The 18498-nt window shown below is 42.4% G+C and overlaps 1 protein-coding gene across 3 annotated transcripts in view; it reads right to left on the bottom strand.

The window, feature by feature from the left end:
• The window catches only part of LOC308075092 (protein kinase C alpha type-like), a 184179-nt gene that overhangs the window by 46338 nt on the left and 119343 nt on the right, over positions 1-18498 (bottom strand). For 2 of the 3 annotated variants that reach the window (XR_013932157.1, XM_080414713.1), the window contains exons 8-13: positions 17115-17249; positions 15618-15711; positions 9994-10023; positions 6974-7108; positions 5266-5439; positions 3612-3703 (exon numbers count right to left, since the gene is read on the bottom strand). Coding sequence is in view for 2 of the 3 variants with exons in the window: in XM_080414713.1 (XP_080270839.1) it covers positions 3612-3703; positions 5266-5439; positions 6974-7108; positions 9994-10023; positions 15618-15711; positions 17115-17249 (660 nt within the window). In the remaining variant the exon portion in view is untranslated. The remainder of the gene's footprint in view (positions 1-3611; positions 3704-5265; positions 5440-6973; positions 7109-9993; positions 10024-15617; positions 15712-17114; positions 17250-18498) is intronic. The other variant, XM_080414714.1, reaches the window with a different exon arrangement.

Below are 18498 nucleotides of genomic sequence, written 5' to 3' on the forward strand. Positions count from 1 at the left end.
AATACCTAAGCATTCGGCTTGCAAACCTCCATTGCTTCACACACCGAGCGAGTGGCTTGGACGATGACGTCACCGGCCGCTCGGAGAGTGGGAGCGTTGCCATGGGGACCGTTGCCATGGGGACCAGTGACGCTGCCACTGCCGCCGGCGGTGCTAACCCTCGGGCCAACGGAGGACTCGGAGGAGTCACGAGACTGGCCACGGGGAAAAACCCCGGCGTCAGAATTAAGCCCAAAGATATATACAGTGAAAACTATATATATATCAATGATTAATCCTACCTTGGCCGTCGCCAGAGTGTAGAAGAGAGAGTAACGTCACGCTTCGATCTCGCCGCAAAGCGGGCCTCTATGGGCTATAGTTCCAACATTGGAACTATCTCACTGACGTAGACAGAGCACTTCCGCATTCCATTCTCACAATGGGATCGACGCTACTGTCATTACTCTCTTCCTAACTTACTCTGGCCGCCGCCATCTTGTCGACAAAGTCGTCCTCCCTAAGAGGTGCTTTGTCGCCCTCCAGCGGCGAACGTGAGGCGGTACGGCCAAGGGGTCATGTCTGACCGAAGTACTTCCGTTTCACAGTGGTGCGTGGGCACTTCCTGTGGGACGGAAGCCTGTGAGGCGACAAAACCTTCCTCCCCGTAGGGGATGCTTTGTCGCTCGTTAAAGGCGAACGTGGCCTGCAAATCATGAGGCGGTACGGCCAAGGGGTCATGTCTGACCGAAGTACTTCCGGTTCACAGTGGTGCGTGGGCACTTCCTGTGGGACGGAAGCCTGTGAGGCGACAAAACCTTCCTCCCCGTAGGGGATGCTTTGTCGCTCGTTAAAGGCGAACGTGGCCTACAAAACATGAGGCGGTACGGCCAAGGGGTCATGTCTGACCGAAGTACTTCCGGTTCACAGTGGTGCGTGAGCACTTCCTGTGGGACGGAAGGCAAAAACCGGCGTGACCCCATTCCACTGGCGCATTTGCGCCCTCTGGCGGACAGGGGTGATGTGGGTTTTTATATTACCTTCATATGATGTTATCCAACAATGTCTAGAACATCGGAACTCGGGTGTTCTAGACAGTGTGGGCTTATGTAATTGAGAACGTTGATACATTACATGCACGGATATCATCCCATCAATGTCTGGGATACCGGAGTTCGGGCATCACAGACATTGTGGACTTATACACAGAGAGCATTGGAGCCGAGAAGCCCGCTTGCAGGGGACTCTATTGCTCCGCTGCTCTTTCAGATGTTATCCAACAATGTCTAGAACACCGGGACTCGGGTGTTCTAGACAGTGTGGGCTTATGTAATTGATAACGTTGATACATTTACATTACATGCACAGATATTAGCCCATCAATGTCTGGGATACCGGAGTTCGGGCATCACAGACATTATGGGCTTATATACAGAGAGCATTGGAGCAGAGAAGCCCGCGGTAGGGGACTCCACTGCTCCGCTGCACTCAAGCCACGTGAAAGAACGAGATCGTTTGTAACATGTAACACATTTATTTCTTTGGCAGAAAAAAATTTGTACTTTTAAACACACATTCGTTTTCATTAAACATGGCCTTCTGGCAGTCGAGGAGCCGTCCATCTTGTCCATCGAGTAAGGTCTTCAGAAGCCCCCGAGGTTTGCTCGATACACAGAGTGAGAAGGCTAACAAGCTGGTGATATCCTAGCGAGGCAAGCTAGGCTAGGACAACGCTGTTAATAACCTGTTGCATGGGTGTTAAGCCAACAAAACACTGCCTGACTAAGGCGACGTTAACCTAGCGAAGCAGCTAACGTAGCTAGTCTGGGCTAACTCACTCACGAGCTTCTGCCTCGTTCTCCCCTCGCCTATGCCGCCGTCGCCGGAGCCCCTTCGTTGTCTCCTGGCGACGCACCGCTGGCCCGGTACACTTGCTGTGGCAGCGGAGTAGACGGCTGGGAAGAGGGGGAGGAAGTGCCGCTAGGTAGTTGCACCTGGGTGGTTCTCCCAGACACGGTGCTAGCGGCTGCTGCAGTGCTGCGTAGCACGGCTTGTGTAGCAGCCTGGAGGTGCTGCGAGCGGGGGCTAACGCCGCTCGCAGCCGGGACTGCCGGAGGGCCCATTGTGGACTGTGAGCGCACGTGGTGGGCCCCACCACCCACGTTCCCTGGGCCGTGTTGCTGGATCCGCGACGACCGGGGACGAGACGTCGCTGCCTCCCGCAGCCAGGGCGCTGCCCTGGCTAAGCGGCTATCGAGGTGCAGCGTGGAGAACAGCGCAGTCCTCGCAGCGTCCCGGTGCATCTTGGAAATGCCCCGGCCCCGTAGAGACCGAGGCACGAGATGCAGAAACCACGAGGGTCACCCCCGGCGATCATCAAGCGGCAGAGCAGCAATACGCAGGGACGTGGAACCTCCATCTCGAGCTAACCTGTTAGCTTTCAGCCGCAAGGCTAAGAGCGCGGAAAACTCAAAGGAGGAAAACTTGCTTTAGCAGTAAAAGAAAGAAAGAGAAGATAGCCGCGGGAGCGGAAATAATAAAACTTTTTTTTTTAATAGGAGGAAAACCCGTTGGTTAGTACAAGTACCACCGAGTGGGCTAAAGCTGGTTTCTGTCCTGATCAAAGTTACGTTTGTTATTATTAAGGTATGTCTTGAGCTGTTGCATCTGCCATGCAGAGAAGCGAAAGAGGATGAGCCACGTCACGCAAGAGGTTTTATACCTCTTCCGGTCTACCGGACACGTGACATACCCTTCTCAGCCAATGAATGGCCCGGGAGTTTATGGTATGTAGCTCTGCATCAACGCCAGGGGGCGCTGATATCCCATAGTGAGTATGTTACGGAGAATTGACAAGAAACCTGAGTTATGAGTTGAGTACATGATTTGTTTGATAATGAGGTTAATGTCCTGAAGGACGAGTGATACAGGAATACACAAATAAATAAATAGTTTGGTAGTATTGGGATGTATAGTTGTTCATGTTTATCAATTTACAGAGCCTTAACCCATTAAGACCGGGAAAGCATCTGTCATTTTAGATTTGAGCTAAAAAGTATTATTTTATACTTATAAATCCAATATTCAAAAATAGCTTGATATACAAGCTTCGTGCCGTACTATGAGCTTGTATATCTGCTATATACTGTACAGCTATGTCTGCTTTGAAAGATCTTGAAAATGTGTGCAAATCTTTGAATACATATATTCTTTTAAAGCAAAGATGTCTAACTCAAATCTTTGCTTCTATGGGTCCCTGGAAGAAAACATTTTGAGATGGGGGTCGGCAGCCACATACATATAATTTGGGGGGTCCTTGACATTAAAAAGTTTGAGCACCACTGATATAGCAACATACGCTGTCACAAGAGCAAAGCCCTACTTTTACAATATTTTATTAAAGAAAATAGGAATTCGAGATAATCAATTTGGTGCAGAGGACAGAAGCACTTCTACCTTGTTTCCATGTTTGGCTAAGATTGCAGGTTATCAAAAAATGATGGTTTGTTGTGGGATAATATTTTCCAATCCCAGATGTTCAATAGAATCACTACTTGTCCACACACTCAATTCAAAATAAATATGTTAGAAACCACTTGGTACTGATGCAATACAACAAGGCATACACTTACACTGCCTGGGGCTCCTTGAACTTGCCCACTTGCTGGATATGGTACATGAGATCTCCTCCATTCACATACTCCATGACAAAGTAGAGACGGTCCTGTCATGAGAGAGAGTGAGAAAAGTCAGGAAACAGGATAGCCCCTGACCAACTGCCATGTGCTCAAGCACCACCTTTAAGGCTAGAATGTCCAATTGCACACATAAAATCTTAAAATTGAATGGGTAGATTGCAATAAAACACTAGAAAAGGGCACTCCTCGGAGCGCAGGTCATTGCGGTCATTGGTGGCCTACCCAGGGTTGTGTCAGTCGAGGGTTGCAGCCATTAGAACATGAGGAAGCTGTGGGGGAAATAGTCTCGGTTGGAAATAATGTCTAAGTGTGTGTAATTGGCCATGTGTTGGTTACAGTGCGTGAGTATGAACATGAGTGTGCATTCATGATACATAGATAAGATAGTTTTTATTGTCATTCAACATATACATGAAATGCATAAATGAACGAAATTTTGTTCCACTGGCTATGTGATCTAAAAACTACTCCTAGTTAAAAAAGAATGCTAAAACTACAAAACAAAAAACGAAAATACTAAAAAGAGACACCACTAATTAAAAAAAAACAGTCAGTTCATGATGAGACAGAAAATATTGCACACAGGAGTCTTCAGCAGCATATAAGGAAGACATTTAGGGGATATTGCATAAATATCCCCTAATATGCTATATGACCTGTGAGAAGCTGTGTCTCAAGCTCACAACACGCTGCTTGTAGGTCTGCTATTAGGCTTAATAGCAGACCTGAACACATTCACAATGTGTTCAGAAGAGTGGGTTGTGCACATCCAGTTTGTTGCTGGTGCTGGACACAGAGTGACAGTTCAAGAGAATTAAAGTAAACAACAACGGTTCAACGTTTCGGCCACAGTTGGCCTTCATCAGCCTGATGAAGGCCAACGGTGGCCAAAACATTGTAATCTTTTCTGTGTTTTAAAGTAAACTAAGCACTTAGGAGCAATGCTGTTTATTTTCTTGAACATTCACAATGGGTGCCATGCAAGACATTACAAATGTCTTGCTTCAATTCCAAAATGCTACTGTACAGAGCCACATTGAGAAAGAGAATAAACATAAAGAGAAAAAATAAAGGCACTATTGCGGATATTTTTTAGCCTCTATTGAATTGGCTACGGCATGGCAAGAATAAAAAATAACGCGTGATAAGTGCAGATGCAAAATGTTTATGTTAATGAGCATAATGCTGCCATTTCCTATGAAGCCATATTTGTTCTTCATTCTTGTTCAGTCAGCCTGATGAAGGCTGTATGCAGCAACGCGTAGGTGCATCATTTTTATTCTTGCCATGCTATAGCCAAATTCAATAAAAGATTTATTTTTTTCCCACAAGAATGCCTTGTTTTGCTCCCTTTTTTGTCATTTCACTTTGTCACCTTTGTACCAAAGAGCCCCTTGTTTGGGATTTTTACTGCAAAGAAAGAGAACCACATTATGTGAAGACGAACACATGTAAATGGGTTTGAGCGAACAATTAAAATTTAGCATCTAAATTTTTTCAATATATATATATATTTCTAATTATTATTTTTTCCAAATTGATATCTCACATAAAGAAGTGGACCTTGGCTGTGCTGTACAATACGTACCACGGTCTGGAAGCAGGAGTGGAGGTATGTGAGGAAGGGTGGTTTGCCTTGCTGTGCCAGGACCCTCTTCTCCACCATGGTGCACTCCACATCGTCATCCTGGATCACCACATCTTTCTTCAGGATCTTTATGGCATACAGCTCCTCTGTGCCCTTCATCTCTGCCAGCATCACCTTCAGACAGACACACAGAGAGATGATGGAATAGTCCCTAATCCAGTGACCATGTGGTGATTTTGTAGGATTCACCCAAAACAGAACAGCTTCGTCTAAGTAAGTGGGAGAAACAACTGCCAAACAAACAAACAAAACAATCTAAATGTTGGCGTATGAGAAGGTAGTGTAAATCCCGGCCATGAGGAATGTACTGTAGATGCCAACTCTTTCATTGTCTTGGCCTTGACCTTTGTTGACAGTGATTGAGAAAGCCAGCATGACTGAATCTTCACTCTGCTACCATCTGGGTGTAAAGGTCCCAGCGTGGCAGCTCAGTCTTGGTGATTTGCTGTGCTGCATTAAACAGCCTTGGCCTGCGGTTGTGAGTAGAGCATCTTACATACCAAGCAGTTATCCTTTAGTCCTCCTGCCACCATAACAAAGGTGGCCACATGATAGGACTCAGGTCCTCGCTGATGTGAACCCAAGAGGAACCTAAAGCTGCTCACTTTCCACTGCAGCCCTGTTGATGTCAACGGGGTCATGTTCGCTCTGCAGCTCCCTGGCTGTAGATGACGGATTCACTCAGTAGGGCAGGCCCCCTAGTGGCTATAATCTGGGTCAATATTGGACTGTATATGCAAAGTGTTCAAATTGTAGGCAAGCTGAAAGGGGGAACAGAAGCCTGTACAAAGGCCAGACCCCAGCGATTTTTGTGCCAAGTTTGGAGGCAATTGGAACTGAAACAACTGGTCTGCTGTGGGAAGACGGATCGGATGCACATAAAAACAAAGACCAGGGCTTCCTGAATTTTGATATTGTAAAGGGCTGAGGAGCACAGGTGTGTAATATTTCATCCCATTGGCTCCACCCACTGGCCACTGGGAACATTACAGGCAGCTAACTAAAGCTGGCTGTGACTATAGAGAAAGCTGAGCCCAAGCCTTCAAACCTACAGTAGCTAACATGCTATAGGCACATCTCAAAGATGAGAAGTAGATCAGAAGTAGAGGTATCAAATTATCATCTTTCCACTACAAAATCTCCCATCCGCTGATAAACTTGGTTTTAAACATTCCCACTGTTAATTCTGAGCTGGGTAAGAGTGCCTTCGATACCATTACCATGCCCCACACATGTGGAACTGTCTAAAAGCTGTATTAAAATTGGAGGACTTAATTTCACTTTCACGCTTTAAACTGCTTGTGAAAAATACTCTGAGATCTGTCTGTACTTGCATTCTTTGAAATCCTGAAATGTCTATTATCTTGTAATTTGTTTTGTTTAATTTCATGCTATGTTTACTGTAACCAAGGCGTCATTGGAAAAGAGAGCTTGCTCTCAATTGACCTTCCTGAATAAATACATGTTAATTGGGAAAAAAAGAAAAGCGGAGAATCTCTAGTGTTTTCTTTCTGTACACCATAGCAACAGGGCACTTCAGTTCAAATGAAAGCTCAATGCGTTGATGTTGTGTCTAAGTATAAACGTATTATGTACAGTTTGTGCAGGCTATGTGTCGTGAGTGTGTGTATGCATCTGTTCCTCTCACCTTGCCAAAGCTGCCTTTCCCCAGCACAGCCAGAAATTTGAAGTCATTGAGTTTCACCTGGTCCAGGCTGCTGAGGATGGAACGGTTGTCGTCGTCTGTTGGGCTGACCACCTTCTTCCCAGGGCCCATGGCTTTCTGCACTCAGAGGACAGTGCAGGGGGCAATTCATGAAAACATGTGCGTCAAGTGAGAACACATCGCACACACACACACACACACACACACACACACACACACACACACACACACACACACACACACACACACACACACACACACACACACACACACACACACACACACACACACACACACACACACCAAATTGACAGCCAGTTAGAATGTGGTATATAGAGACTTGAACTGGAGTATGTAGTTTGGGTAAGAAAAAAAAGGATGATTGTAATTACTGACATGGACTATATGTCATCACATTATCCGGAAAAACATGAAACAATGAGAACCAAAACGAAACCCTGCGCTAAAACTCCTGTACATTCAGTCATTCACAGCTCACGCAACGGCACTTCCAGTCATTAACAATCCTGTTGCAGGAGAAGTCAGAAGGTAAGGGAATCAAATCAAACAGAGGTGCTATTATGTTGCAGATGTCCAGAGGTGGTTTCAACAGAAGAGATATGGGAGCATAAATGGCATGACATTACATTTTTATTTATTATACTTGATTGATTGATTTAAACTTATGATCTATAGTTTTGGTTCCATTACAAAAAAAGGACGCCTTACTTTCTTGATGTACTCTCAGACATTTTTGTTTTGTTTTTTTGTTCTTTGTTTCAATGGTGGGTTTTCATCCTAATGCATATTAGCTGTGATGCACAATTTGTACCTGGTCAGTATCATCCATCTCATGTAAAGCTACATTTCATCCATCCTTATCAGTACTGAACAGTCACCAAACAATCGCCCAACCATTAACCAAAATGCCTTACTGTGACTTTGTATCAAATGGCTGTTTCTCCTCGACGGTACTGTGCTGTCAATGGTCAATTCAATCCTTACAAACTATTATCAGACTGTAGTTTTAATATTCATGTTACATGCATGTCAAGACAAAGAGGTCATCATCACACCTTAACAGCAGGTAGACCTCCATTCAACGAAGAGATACAATTTATCTAATGCAACTGCCATCACACCCAAGCCATGCTTAATCTAAGAATGGGATTATGCTTACACAAGATAAGAACGATAAAAACGTTCAATACGTTCGATACTTTAACCTGAACCATACACAGACATGCCCACAAATGCACACACGCACCCACACACACAGTCCATAGCAGTTGATAAGGAAGCATTCAAATCATTCTTACTCTGCAAATACATCCTCTGCATATAGACACACGACGTACGCACGAGCACACACACGCACACGTGATGCAACATTCACCATATTCACAAACACGTATGTCTGACTCTGACATAAAACAGAAGTATAGCACAGACTCATACTAAAAGTAACTATTGTTGTACTACAGTCTCACTAATACAAGCTGCAAAGAGTGGGCCATAGTGGCTACGTGTGGATCATATTTACTTTTTTGTTTAAATTGTATAATTACCAAAAGTGAAATTCGGAACTTGTGTGGGACACCCCCTCCCCCTCTTCGTGCACAGACTGTAGAAGTAGGCTCATTTTGCGTAGCAAAATCAATGAGACTCCATGGAAAACCCATAATCCCAAGGGAAATACTGTACATAATCAAATGCTTTGGCGATGACAAACCAATGGAGAAAACTGATAATTTGTGACAACACGAAAATAATTTACTAATGGCCTACAAAATTATTTTATATTCAAGCTTTTATATTCAGCTTTATATATATATATATATATATATATATATATATATATATATATATATATATATATATATATATATATATAAAATAAGTAGAAATAATACGTCTAGAAAGTGATGGTCTTACAAATTTACTTGATAGCCATATCTCATCATAAAGCACACAGAAACCTACAGTACTACACACACAAACAAGCTTACTAATTAACTTGTGACTAATTGATTGATTGATTGAATATTTTATTAGGCAAAAAATGTAAAACAGCACAGTTACATTTAAAATACTTTGTCTAACAGGTCCGTTCATAAAAGTCCTTGCGGACTTGTTTCCAATGAGGGCCTTGGTATTTAATTCATAGGCATATATAGTGGCACCACAGTTCAAATATCATTACAAAATAACCAGCCAAAAACAATATATAACACTATGTACAACAAAAAAAATAAAAAAAAGAGGGGAAAAAAAAAAATATGTACAAGAACAGGGGGGGGGGGGGTCTGCTGTCTAACGGGAAAATGGTACTACCTCCACCTTTGGCCTCCTGAAAGGTGATTTTTTAAGGCTCTTTTAAATGAGCCCAGCGAACTGCATTTTTTGAGGGATGGAGTTAGACTATTCCAATCCTGGGTGGCAGTGCTGTAGAAGGAGAATTTGCCCATGTTTGATTTATGGGTGGGTGGTACCAAATTGTTGTTAACGCTCCCTCTGGTATTGTGACTGTGGGTGTCGCTAACCTTTTGGAGGTATTTACTCAGATATGCGGGAATTGGGGGCATATCGGGCAAATTTGCATTTACAATTTTGAAGGCCAGTCCCATTTTTAGTTGTTTAACCCTGTCTTCCACCCTGAGCCAGCCTAGGCTGGCAAAATGGGTGGGAGAAAGGTGGGTCATGGGCCCCAATCCGAGGAGTAGCCGAATCAGTTAAGACAACACATGTCAACGCCCAAAAACCGACTACTTCAACAACTAGCTTGTATGAGAAGAAAAAAAAAGAAATTGGTTTGTCAAGCAGTTTTAGTTTTGTTAATGCCATCAACCAAAGTCTGCTGCCACTAGCGGGAACTGGCAGAAAATCACGAAGCGGAGCAGACCACACAGGACCACAGCACACCTGTAAGCTTTAGCCAATGAAAAGAGCCTGGCCGAGCCGAGCCGAGCAGAGCAGCCTTACTTCCTTCCTGTCAGACGCACCTGATCAGATTTCTTCGCACGTGCCTGGCCCTGAAACCACAGGGGAGAAGTGAGGCACAGCGGCCCACTCGCTTCAAGTGATTTAATGCACTGGTTCTCAAAGTGGGGTCCTGGCGGGGACCCCTAGGGGTCCATGAGGGGGTCTGGCTACAGGTCTGTAAATCTGAGTAACCTCCATTTGGTTCCATCTGTGGCCTAATGCATTCCAAACTGTGAGTCCTTGACAGGTTTGAGAACCACTGATTTAATTACACAATCAGACCTTTATGCAAGTCATGTCTTAACTCAGAGAATTTGAATGCACAAAGCCTCCATAATGTCTCACTCACTTTTACACAGACACAGACCAAGAGTTGGGCCAAAATACCGACACAACATACAAAGATTAACAGACTGACCCTGAATCAAGCTCTTACTTACTTGCTTACTTACATAGGATCAAATTCTTATGTATAATTAGCCAATATATGTATTTTTCTATCAATATCACATGCCTACTTGTTTCACACTGTAGGAAATATATGAAGTAATGGCAATGGCATGGTCAGTATGTTTTGAAGTGAGAAGAGACAAAATGAGTAATGAATAAAGAATGAAAGACAGTGAGAGACAGAGAGAGAGAGTATATTTGTATATACTTGTATACTGTATATACAAGTATGTTTTATAAATTTTTTTAAATAAAAACTAAAAACACATATAACTCCCAACAACTTCACATGCACAGTTGGAACGTACAGCATGAGAAGATATTTGATGGATGATAACGTTTGGGTGGTTTACTGCACCACAAAGAAATTAGTGGTAATGTGTGAAATAATTCAAGTGCTCTTAGGCACCCATAAAATGCCAATACATAGACAGACAGACAGACAGACAGACAGACAGACAGACAGACAGACAGACAGACAGACAGACACAGTCCACGAACATAAACTTTTCTATTGATGCGCAATGGTGACATCTAGTAGTCATAGGTGGTATTGTTTGTGGTTACAAAATGTGAGTGCAGATATTAACATAATGACAGGAATATTACCACAGACAGACAGACAGACAGACAGACAGACAGACAGACAGACAGACAGACAGACAGACAGACAGATAGACAGAGGAAAAGAGATAGAAGAAGAATGACATGAAGAACAAAGAAAGACAGAAAGAAAGAATGAGATCTCCTGAGGCTGTAGTTAAACAAGAGTTGTTGTGGTCTGTAATAATATCATACCTGACTCTATCAAAGTGACACCTCAGGACTACAGCATGTGTTGTTTGTAGCCTACATCTAAACAATGTGTAAAAAACAACAACAAAAAAAAACATTAAATGCTTTTGTAATTTTGATGTTCACATCCTGGCCCTTGTGACAGCTACTAAAGTTGAAACAGTCAAGTTGAAACAGTTTTTGTGATAGTAGCTGAAGTGTGTGAGCAATTAGTTTTCCATGCAGACTTAAATCTCATGTTGATAGTTTAGCAGCTGGCTATTCACTATTCACTATTACAGACAAGGGTTTATCAAAGCAATGTCATACAGGGTTCCGTTAATGTATTTCTATTATTTAGTCACATCCTTGAATACCATTATTGTTAGTGAATGGGCTCGATTTGCAGTGGCCTGACAACACATACAAATTTTTTTAAACGAGTGGAGAGGTGAAGAACAGGAAGTCACCGCAGGCGCATACTGTAAGATGAGGGGAGGTGAAAGCAGCAGAGAGAGAAGAAGAGAAAAAAACAAGGACGAGAAAACAAAAGGAGAAAAGGTGAGAGGGGAGGAGATGAACAAGGGACACCAGCGGAGAGAAGGACAAAGTGGACAGACGGGAGAGCTACCTTTAGCCTGTTAATTTGGCAGTCCTGAGAGCGAGGGGGGACGGGGGAGGAGAGAGGAGGAGGAGAGAAACTCAGGCGTTAGATTGGACAAAGGCAAAAGGAAGAAACATTCGTAGGTCTCGCCCTCCAAACACGCAGGAGAGAACAGGAAGCTGAGGGAAGAAAGAAGGGGAGACACACAGCAGGGCGAGAAAGACTCAGACACACACTTCAGCTACACAGTTCTCAAATTCGAGAGTGGTGAAAGAACACTCTGGACTTCATGCCAAAGTATGGTTATGCCAAAGTTACCATAAAGACAAAAGGGTGATTTTAGTTTTCATGTAAAGTGCAATTTATAACAGCATCTGGTCCAATGAACAGTAATTTTGTAAAAGGAACAGGGTGACAGAAATAGCTACTGCTTCTCAATAATGAAGTCTGTTAAATTAAGTTGCATACAGAAGACTACTCCTTGGACACGTAATTCTTGGGGCTTTTTTGGTCCTTTATCCAGGTGGCAATTGAACCGGGGACTCACTGTCAGGCATTACTGCTATCGGGTCACCCCAAACTATTTTTTTTCAAGGGAGCTTTCTGAAACAGTAGGTAAAGTTGAAAAAGTGTAAATATGAACTGTGGCCTGAATGGCCACCCTAGAAAGGACAGTCATGCCAAAACTTGACCAAACTTTCACACCAAACTAAATGTAACTAATTCAACCGTGCCTGAATTGAATTAAAGTTCTGTCTGGACCACTTTCATCAAAATAAGACATTTAATTTACTTCAAAACAGAGCAGCAGCAACATTGTCTAATGCCAAGATCAGATCAGAATATGTTATAAAGAGTGCTCCATAAAGTGAATGGCCAATGATAAAATGACAGCTGGCAGGAATCACTAAGCTCTATTTAATTAATTCAACCATGCCTTTCAAGGGTGGCCATCTAGTAATGACCGTCTGAATGAACCTTCAAGGGTGGCCATCTAATAATGACCATATAAATTACCCTTATTAATGTACAGTCATCTGATTCCATGACAAAGAAATATAATGCAACATAGTTTACTTTTTATCTATCTCTAAAGGCCAAATCTCTCTCTATATACAGTATGTGTGTGTGTAAAAAGAATTATATTTGTTTTTACATCTAACGGTCCTTACATTAGCTCGATGAATTGAATACACAGGACCACAATGGAAATAAGCCCTCAGGGCTTTTTGTGTTATCCTTTCAGGACAATTTGTATAATTCTACCACTGTTAAAGTATTCAATCATAGCGTTTATTTAATGCTATTAATTCACATTCCTTTAAACTGCTGTTTGTGTCATGAGTAGATCCACGTATACAGTATGAGAATGCATTTTATTTTCAAAATGAGGTCGATTTTTCACCACAAATAAGAGCATAAGCCTGTATGAATGAGGCATCACCAAATTACATTTCAGATCATTTAGTGTGAGCGTGTAAGGACCATAGACTGTAAAAACAAAATGGACAAAGTGATCTGTGACGTCACCCATTGGTTTCTACAGACCCGTTTTGAAGCCTGTTTTTCAGCGAAATTCAAATCCGCCATCTTGGAATTTCCGGTCCCGAAAAGCAACTGGAAACGAATGCTATTGGCTGGAAGGGCAGCGAGGGCGGGTCTTCATTAGAGCCAGTATAAGCCCTAGAAGCACACCCTAATTTATCATCAATTTAAAAATGAATGGGACCATAATTTACAAAAACGGATACCAAAATAATTGAAAGAAGACTTTAAACTAGTGACTGAACACGTAAAGTATTTATCACAATGTTTACTAAGGAAACAAAATCAAGTGTAAAGTCCAGTCCGGTAATTCTTCTGCAGCCAGCAGGGGGAAATAGCGACACCCTCTAGGCCACTAAGTGTGTTAATCAACTTCCTCATTGGCTTCATTTCCAAGATGGCATGCTTGCTATGCTCCTTACCCAGCGGGTAAGGACTGAGTTCTTGGGATGATAAAGATTGAAATTCTGTATTAGGAATAACCCCTTGAGCTGTAACATCTCGTTTTCAAGGGGGTCCTAAAGATAAGGGAAATGAGTGGAGCGGTTGATGGTCGGTCGTTGTTGGGTACCAGCTGGTATGTCTTTCTGAGTGAGTACCAAAGCGTACAGTGAAATGATCTACAGTATATATATATATTTTTTATCCCACGATTTTGTTATCCATTTTTTCACCCAGTGCCAATTGCCTATGTAATCCTGGGCGCTACTCTCCCTCTGCCAGCCTAGGGCGAGCCCAGAACTGAGCTCATCCTACAATGTATGAGGAGCTAGCAAGCTGCTTCTTATCACCTGACAGGGTACACTATGGTTTTGCAACTCTATTACAGGTGGCCTAAATAATAATAATAACAATTTGGCTTTCATACAGTATTTCGAAATGGATACATACTTTCATTCAAAAATATATTTTGAGAATCTATGTTGAGATAAGAAATAGTGGAAGTAATGTCACTACAGTCGTCTCTTTTACAACAAATTCATGATGTTGCTTGTTGCATGATTTCACACCAAATCAGCCAGAGAGATGTCACAGCTTGTAGGCAGGAAAAGAGTAGTGTTCTGAACACCTTTTATGAGGGCTCAAATTGTGTACTGTAGGGTGTGTATTTACAGTGTATGCATGCTATGGGTGCGAGAAATGAAGTGAATGTGTGTGGTGTTTTGCAGTGTTGTTCTGTGAGAGGATGTGGATTCTTTGAGACACTGGAATACACTGCTAATTTTAATGTTCTCATTTGATCTACAGTACAGTAATAAGCAGAGATACAGAAAGGCCTTAACCAGAGTTCAATAGGGATAGGGACAATCTACCTAATTGGCTGCAATGAGGGGAAAGTTTGTTATCTTTATCAGTAATGCTAACTTCTGAGCCTATTAATGCTGAACAAAAAAGGGTTTTCAAAGAAGTACTGTTTGATTCCAAAAAGGTGTGGACTGCAGACTGATAAAGGCTGATAAAGGCTAGTAAGTTTTCATCATCAAGCATAATAAGGGTGTTTATGAAACTGCCTCAGTTTCACTGCAACTTCCTTTCAAAGACGTCTATCAGAGACTGTGGGTAGGCCAATAGTCTCGACAAACAATGTGTGAGTCCCTTTGTTCTACAGTACACATCCAATTTAGGGGGTTTCGTTTTGAGGAGAAACTCAAGTTTTATTTAAGAAATGTAAAATTATCAAAGAAAGCTGGGCACATACAGAGGTGAATTGGCCAGTGCTCTGATGACTAGAGATCAAGTGATGACCCTGGTGAGCCAACAGAGGTCATCAAGAGGTGCGACTGTCAGTCTGTCACTTTTAATTGACAGGAACCTGTAGCAGACAGTTCATTATCGTCTACAGATGCTGCTGTATCAGGTGTCAAAGTTGTGGGCGGCATGCCCGCACTGTCATGCGGAGAAAGATAAGGCTCCAACGAAACAGGATGAAGACGCAACTGTCACGCAACTGGCACACTTATGTGTGATTAATGAGATTGGAGTGATTAGGGAAGGCGCAGGGGCAGCCTTCATGGGTTTAGCAGGCTGTGACCAATGTGTCGCTAACAGAGTTACTGCGACACAGCAATTGTTATCTTAAGTTTCACACATACAAGAGACACAAGATGTACATAAACAACAAACAAAAACATAAGACTCAGAAACAAGACAACCAGAAAAATGTAAACAAGTATAAGTGTTGTGCACTGTGACGCTGGAGTGTGCATGTCTGTTTTTCAAAATACACAAACTGCAAACTATTGATGAGACTTTTGTGTACCCAGTCCTCACCTCAAATTTCTGTCTCAGCTCCTCGTTCCCGTCATCCTCCTCTGAGATGGGCACGCTGTAATACTCTCCTTCCTCCTGGGGCAACATCTTGAACCTGACACAGAGACAGACGGACAGGAACGGAGAAGACAAATAAAGAACTTGGTTACTTGATCCATTTTCTTAGGCAATAAGAATAATACTTGTATTCGTAATGTTAACATTTTCTTCATATTTGACATGCATAACAGTCAGTCTCTTTACAGCTCTCCTGTAAAGAGCCTAGTAGGACTACCTGCTTGTTGCCATTATTCATTATTGCAGTTACGGATTGTATTTGCTCACATTAACCTTAAAGGGCAACACTCATGTTATTGATACACATTTCAGTTCATTGTTGATGGCTGCCGTTGTCTAACAAGAAACAACCATATTTACGATAAAACTCACTCAGAGAAAAATTCCCCTTCCTGTATATTTCAGACTTTTTCTGTGTTCCTACAATCCCCATGATGTATTTCACAAGAAAGCATTGGCCTGGCCTGGCAAGTCAATGACCGCCATTACATCAACCTGATTCCTATTTTCTGAAGTCAAAATAGCTATTTTGTCCTAAACACAGCGAACAAGGACAATGTCACAGCCACTGAGAGGCTAAAAACCTGGAAGTGTTATAGAAGGAGGGGTTATAGTTTTCACACTCAGGTATTTTGACATTTCAGCACAACCTCTGCGTTCGCAATAGAGTTTCAGTGACACAGAAGATTGGTCAGTGTTGGCTGGGAATGGAATGTTAGCCAGCAAGGGCCTTAGGGCCCTACAGCAATATTGACATTCCTGATGGTTTCCCTTTAAAAACACACAAGAGAGATCTTCACTCCTGCTGTAAAAGGTGCCGAAAAAAGAATCACACACACACACACACACACACACACACACACACACACACACACACACACACACACACACACACACACACACACACACACACACACACACACACACACACACACACACACACACACACACACACACACACACACACACACACACACACACACACACACACCTTTATCCACACTTGGCCTGGAGACAAAGTTCATTATAAAGTAAACCAATAGTATCCCCTGGCTTCAGTGAATCTGGCACCGCCCCACACTGTTTGGCACTAGGTCATGACACACATCAGTGTTCATGGCCTGGAGCTAATATACTGTATATAAAATACTCAGACAATTGCAATTAAAGTAAGTTGTTGTCTAAGGTCTATCACATTCAAAATTGTTCCTTGTGGGGCAGGAACTACGTTTGTCGTTACTACTTTTGGTGCACTTTTACATCATCATCAAAAACTGAGACCGATGAAGGGGTGTTGTATTGGTGGTGCTGGCTGTTGGTGCTGATGATGATGTTGAAGGTGACTGCTAATGAAGACAGCCATGGGGGGATGTAATGTTTTTGCTAGTGGCGGTAGCATCATAGTGAACAACCGGTCTTGTTTAGTTGGGTGACACCTACCAGCCATCGACAGGGGCCTTCATTAGCTCGGACACTCCGAAGGACAGCGCTCCCATGAAATCATTCCTGGTGGTGCGGTCCCAGTCCCATACCTCCACAGACAGTCTGCGGTCCTTATCTTGAGCCTTCAGCTTGCTGGACAACACACAGGGGAACACAAGACCAGTACAAGTTAGCGATTGGTAAATATGTAAATATGTCATTCAATGTACTCACAAAAATAAATTGAGACAAAATAGTGCAAGCAAAGCGTTTCTAAATATTCATGTTGCACTGATGTGTATTGAGTAGACTACAGAGGTCATCAACATGTCCGTTCACGGACAAACGTGTTCGTGGCAAGACATGTCTATGTCCGTGGCACATTCTTTATTTAAAAAAAACTCTAATATAGCCTACATATTTTCTTCATTATATTGTAAAAACATATGAAAAATGTGTTTGAATAACTTTGGTGACTCGTAAAGCAACTAGATTTGTAGTATTGCACCTGTGTACCTGTACACAATTGCATCAGGTGAAGACAACAAGACAGCTAGAAGAAAGGATTGCTAATAACTGCCTCAATTCTGTGAATATACAGTAGCTAAATGTGCTTTCAATCCTTTGTTGGAGAATAACTTTTTTATTCTTTTTTCTTTTTTTTAAGACAACGTAGAGTATGTGGTGTGGTCAGACAATAAAATAATTAAAGTCAGGAAAAGAGCAAAAACAGATGGCATGTCATCTGTTCAGAAGGAGGTGTTTCAAAGTGTCCACTAATGACAATAACAACTATAATAACACTCATAATCAATGGAAACCATCCATTCACAGCCTGGGTCCTTCTCCAACCTAAAGGTTAGCTCACCTCTGATCAAACTTAGGTGCCTTCGCATTAAACTATTTTGACAGTGCATTCAATTAAAATCCTGGCATGCCCTTCATTAATCACTCATCATGTACTGTAGGCCTACATATCTTTTTGTCTCTCAAGTTTCCTTGTTCCAGTATTCCATTGGCATTCTATCCTTGACGTTTCCGTGAGAAGCATTTGACATGTAATTAGTATGTCTAATAAATCAAGTGTACCTTGTAGAGTGTCTTTTTTCCATTGCTACATTTGCATGCCTTGGACTTTCTCATCAACAGCAGAATACCTGATCACCTTAAAAGAAACCACAACTACCTTGCCAAACCAAACCAACGGTTTAGCTGGTAGAACTTGATTTGATCTCCTTCTGTCCTCAAGTAACACTGTCCTTTGAAAAGCCAGCAATCTCTATAATAGCCATATGATGTATAATACGCACCCACTAACCTTTGCAGCTAACCTTTGCAAGTGGCCCTTTTGCAATGGAACTGGCACTGTCTGGCAATATCTGTGCTGATTAGACTCAATTAT

This window comes from Gymnoscopelus braueri (genome assembly GCF_963280865.1).
Source record: "Gymnoscopelus braueri genome assembly, chromosome: 2".
In the NCBI taxonomy this organism is placed as follows: domain Eukaryota; kingdom Metazoa; phylum Chordata; class Actinopteri; order Myctophiformes; family Myctophidae; genus Gymnoscopelus; species Gymnoscopelus braueri.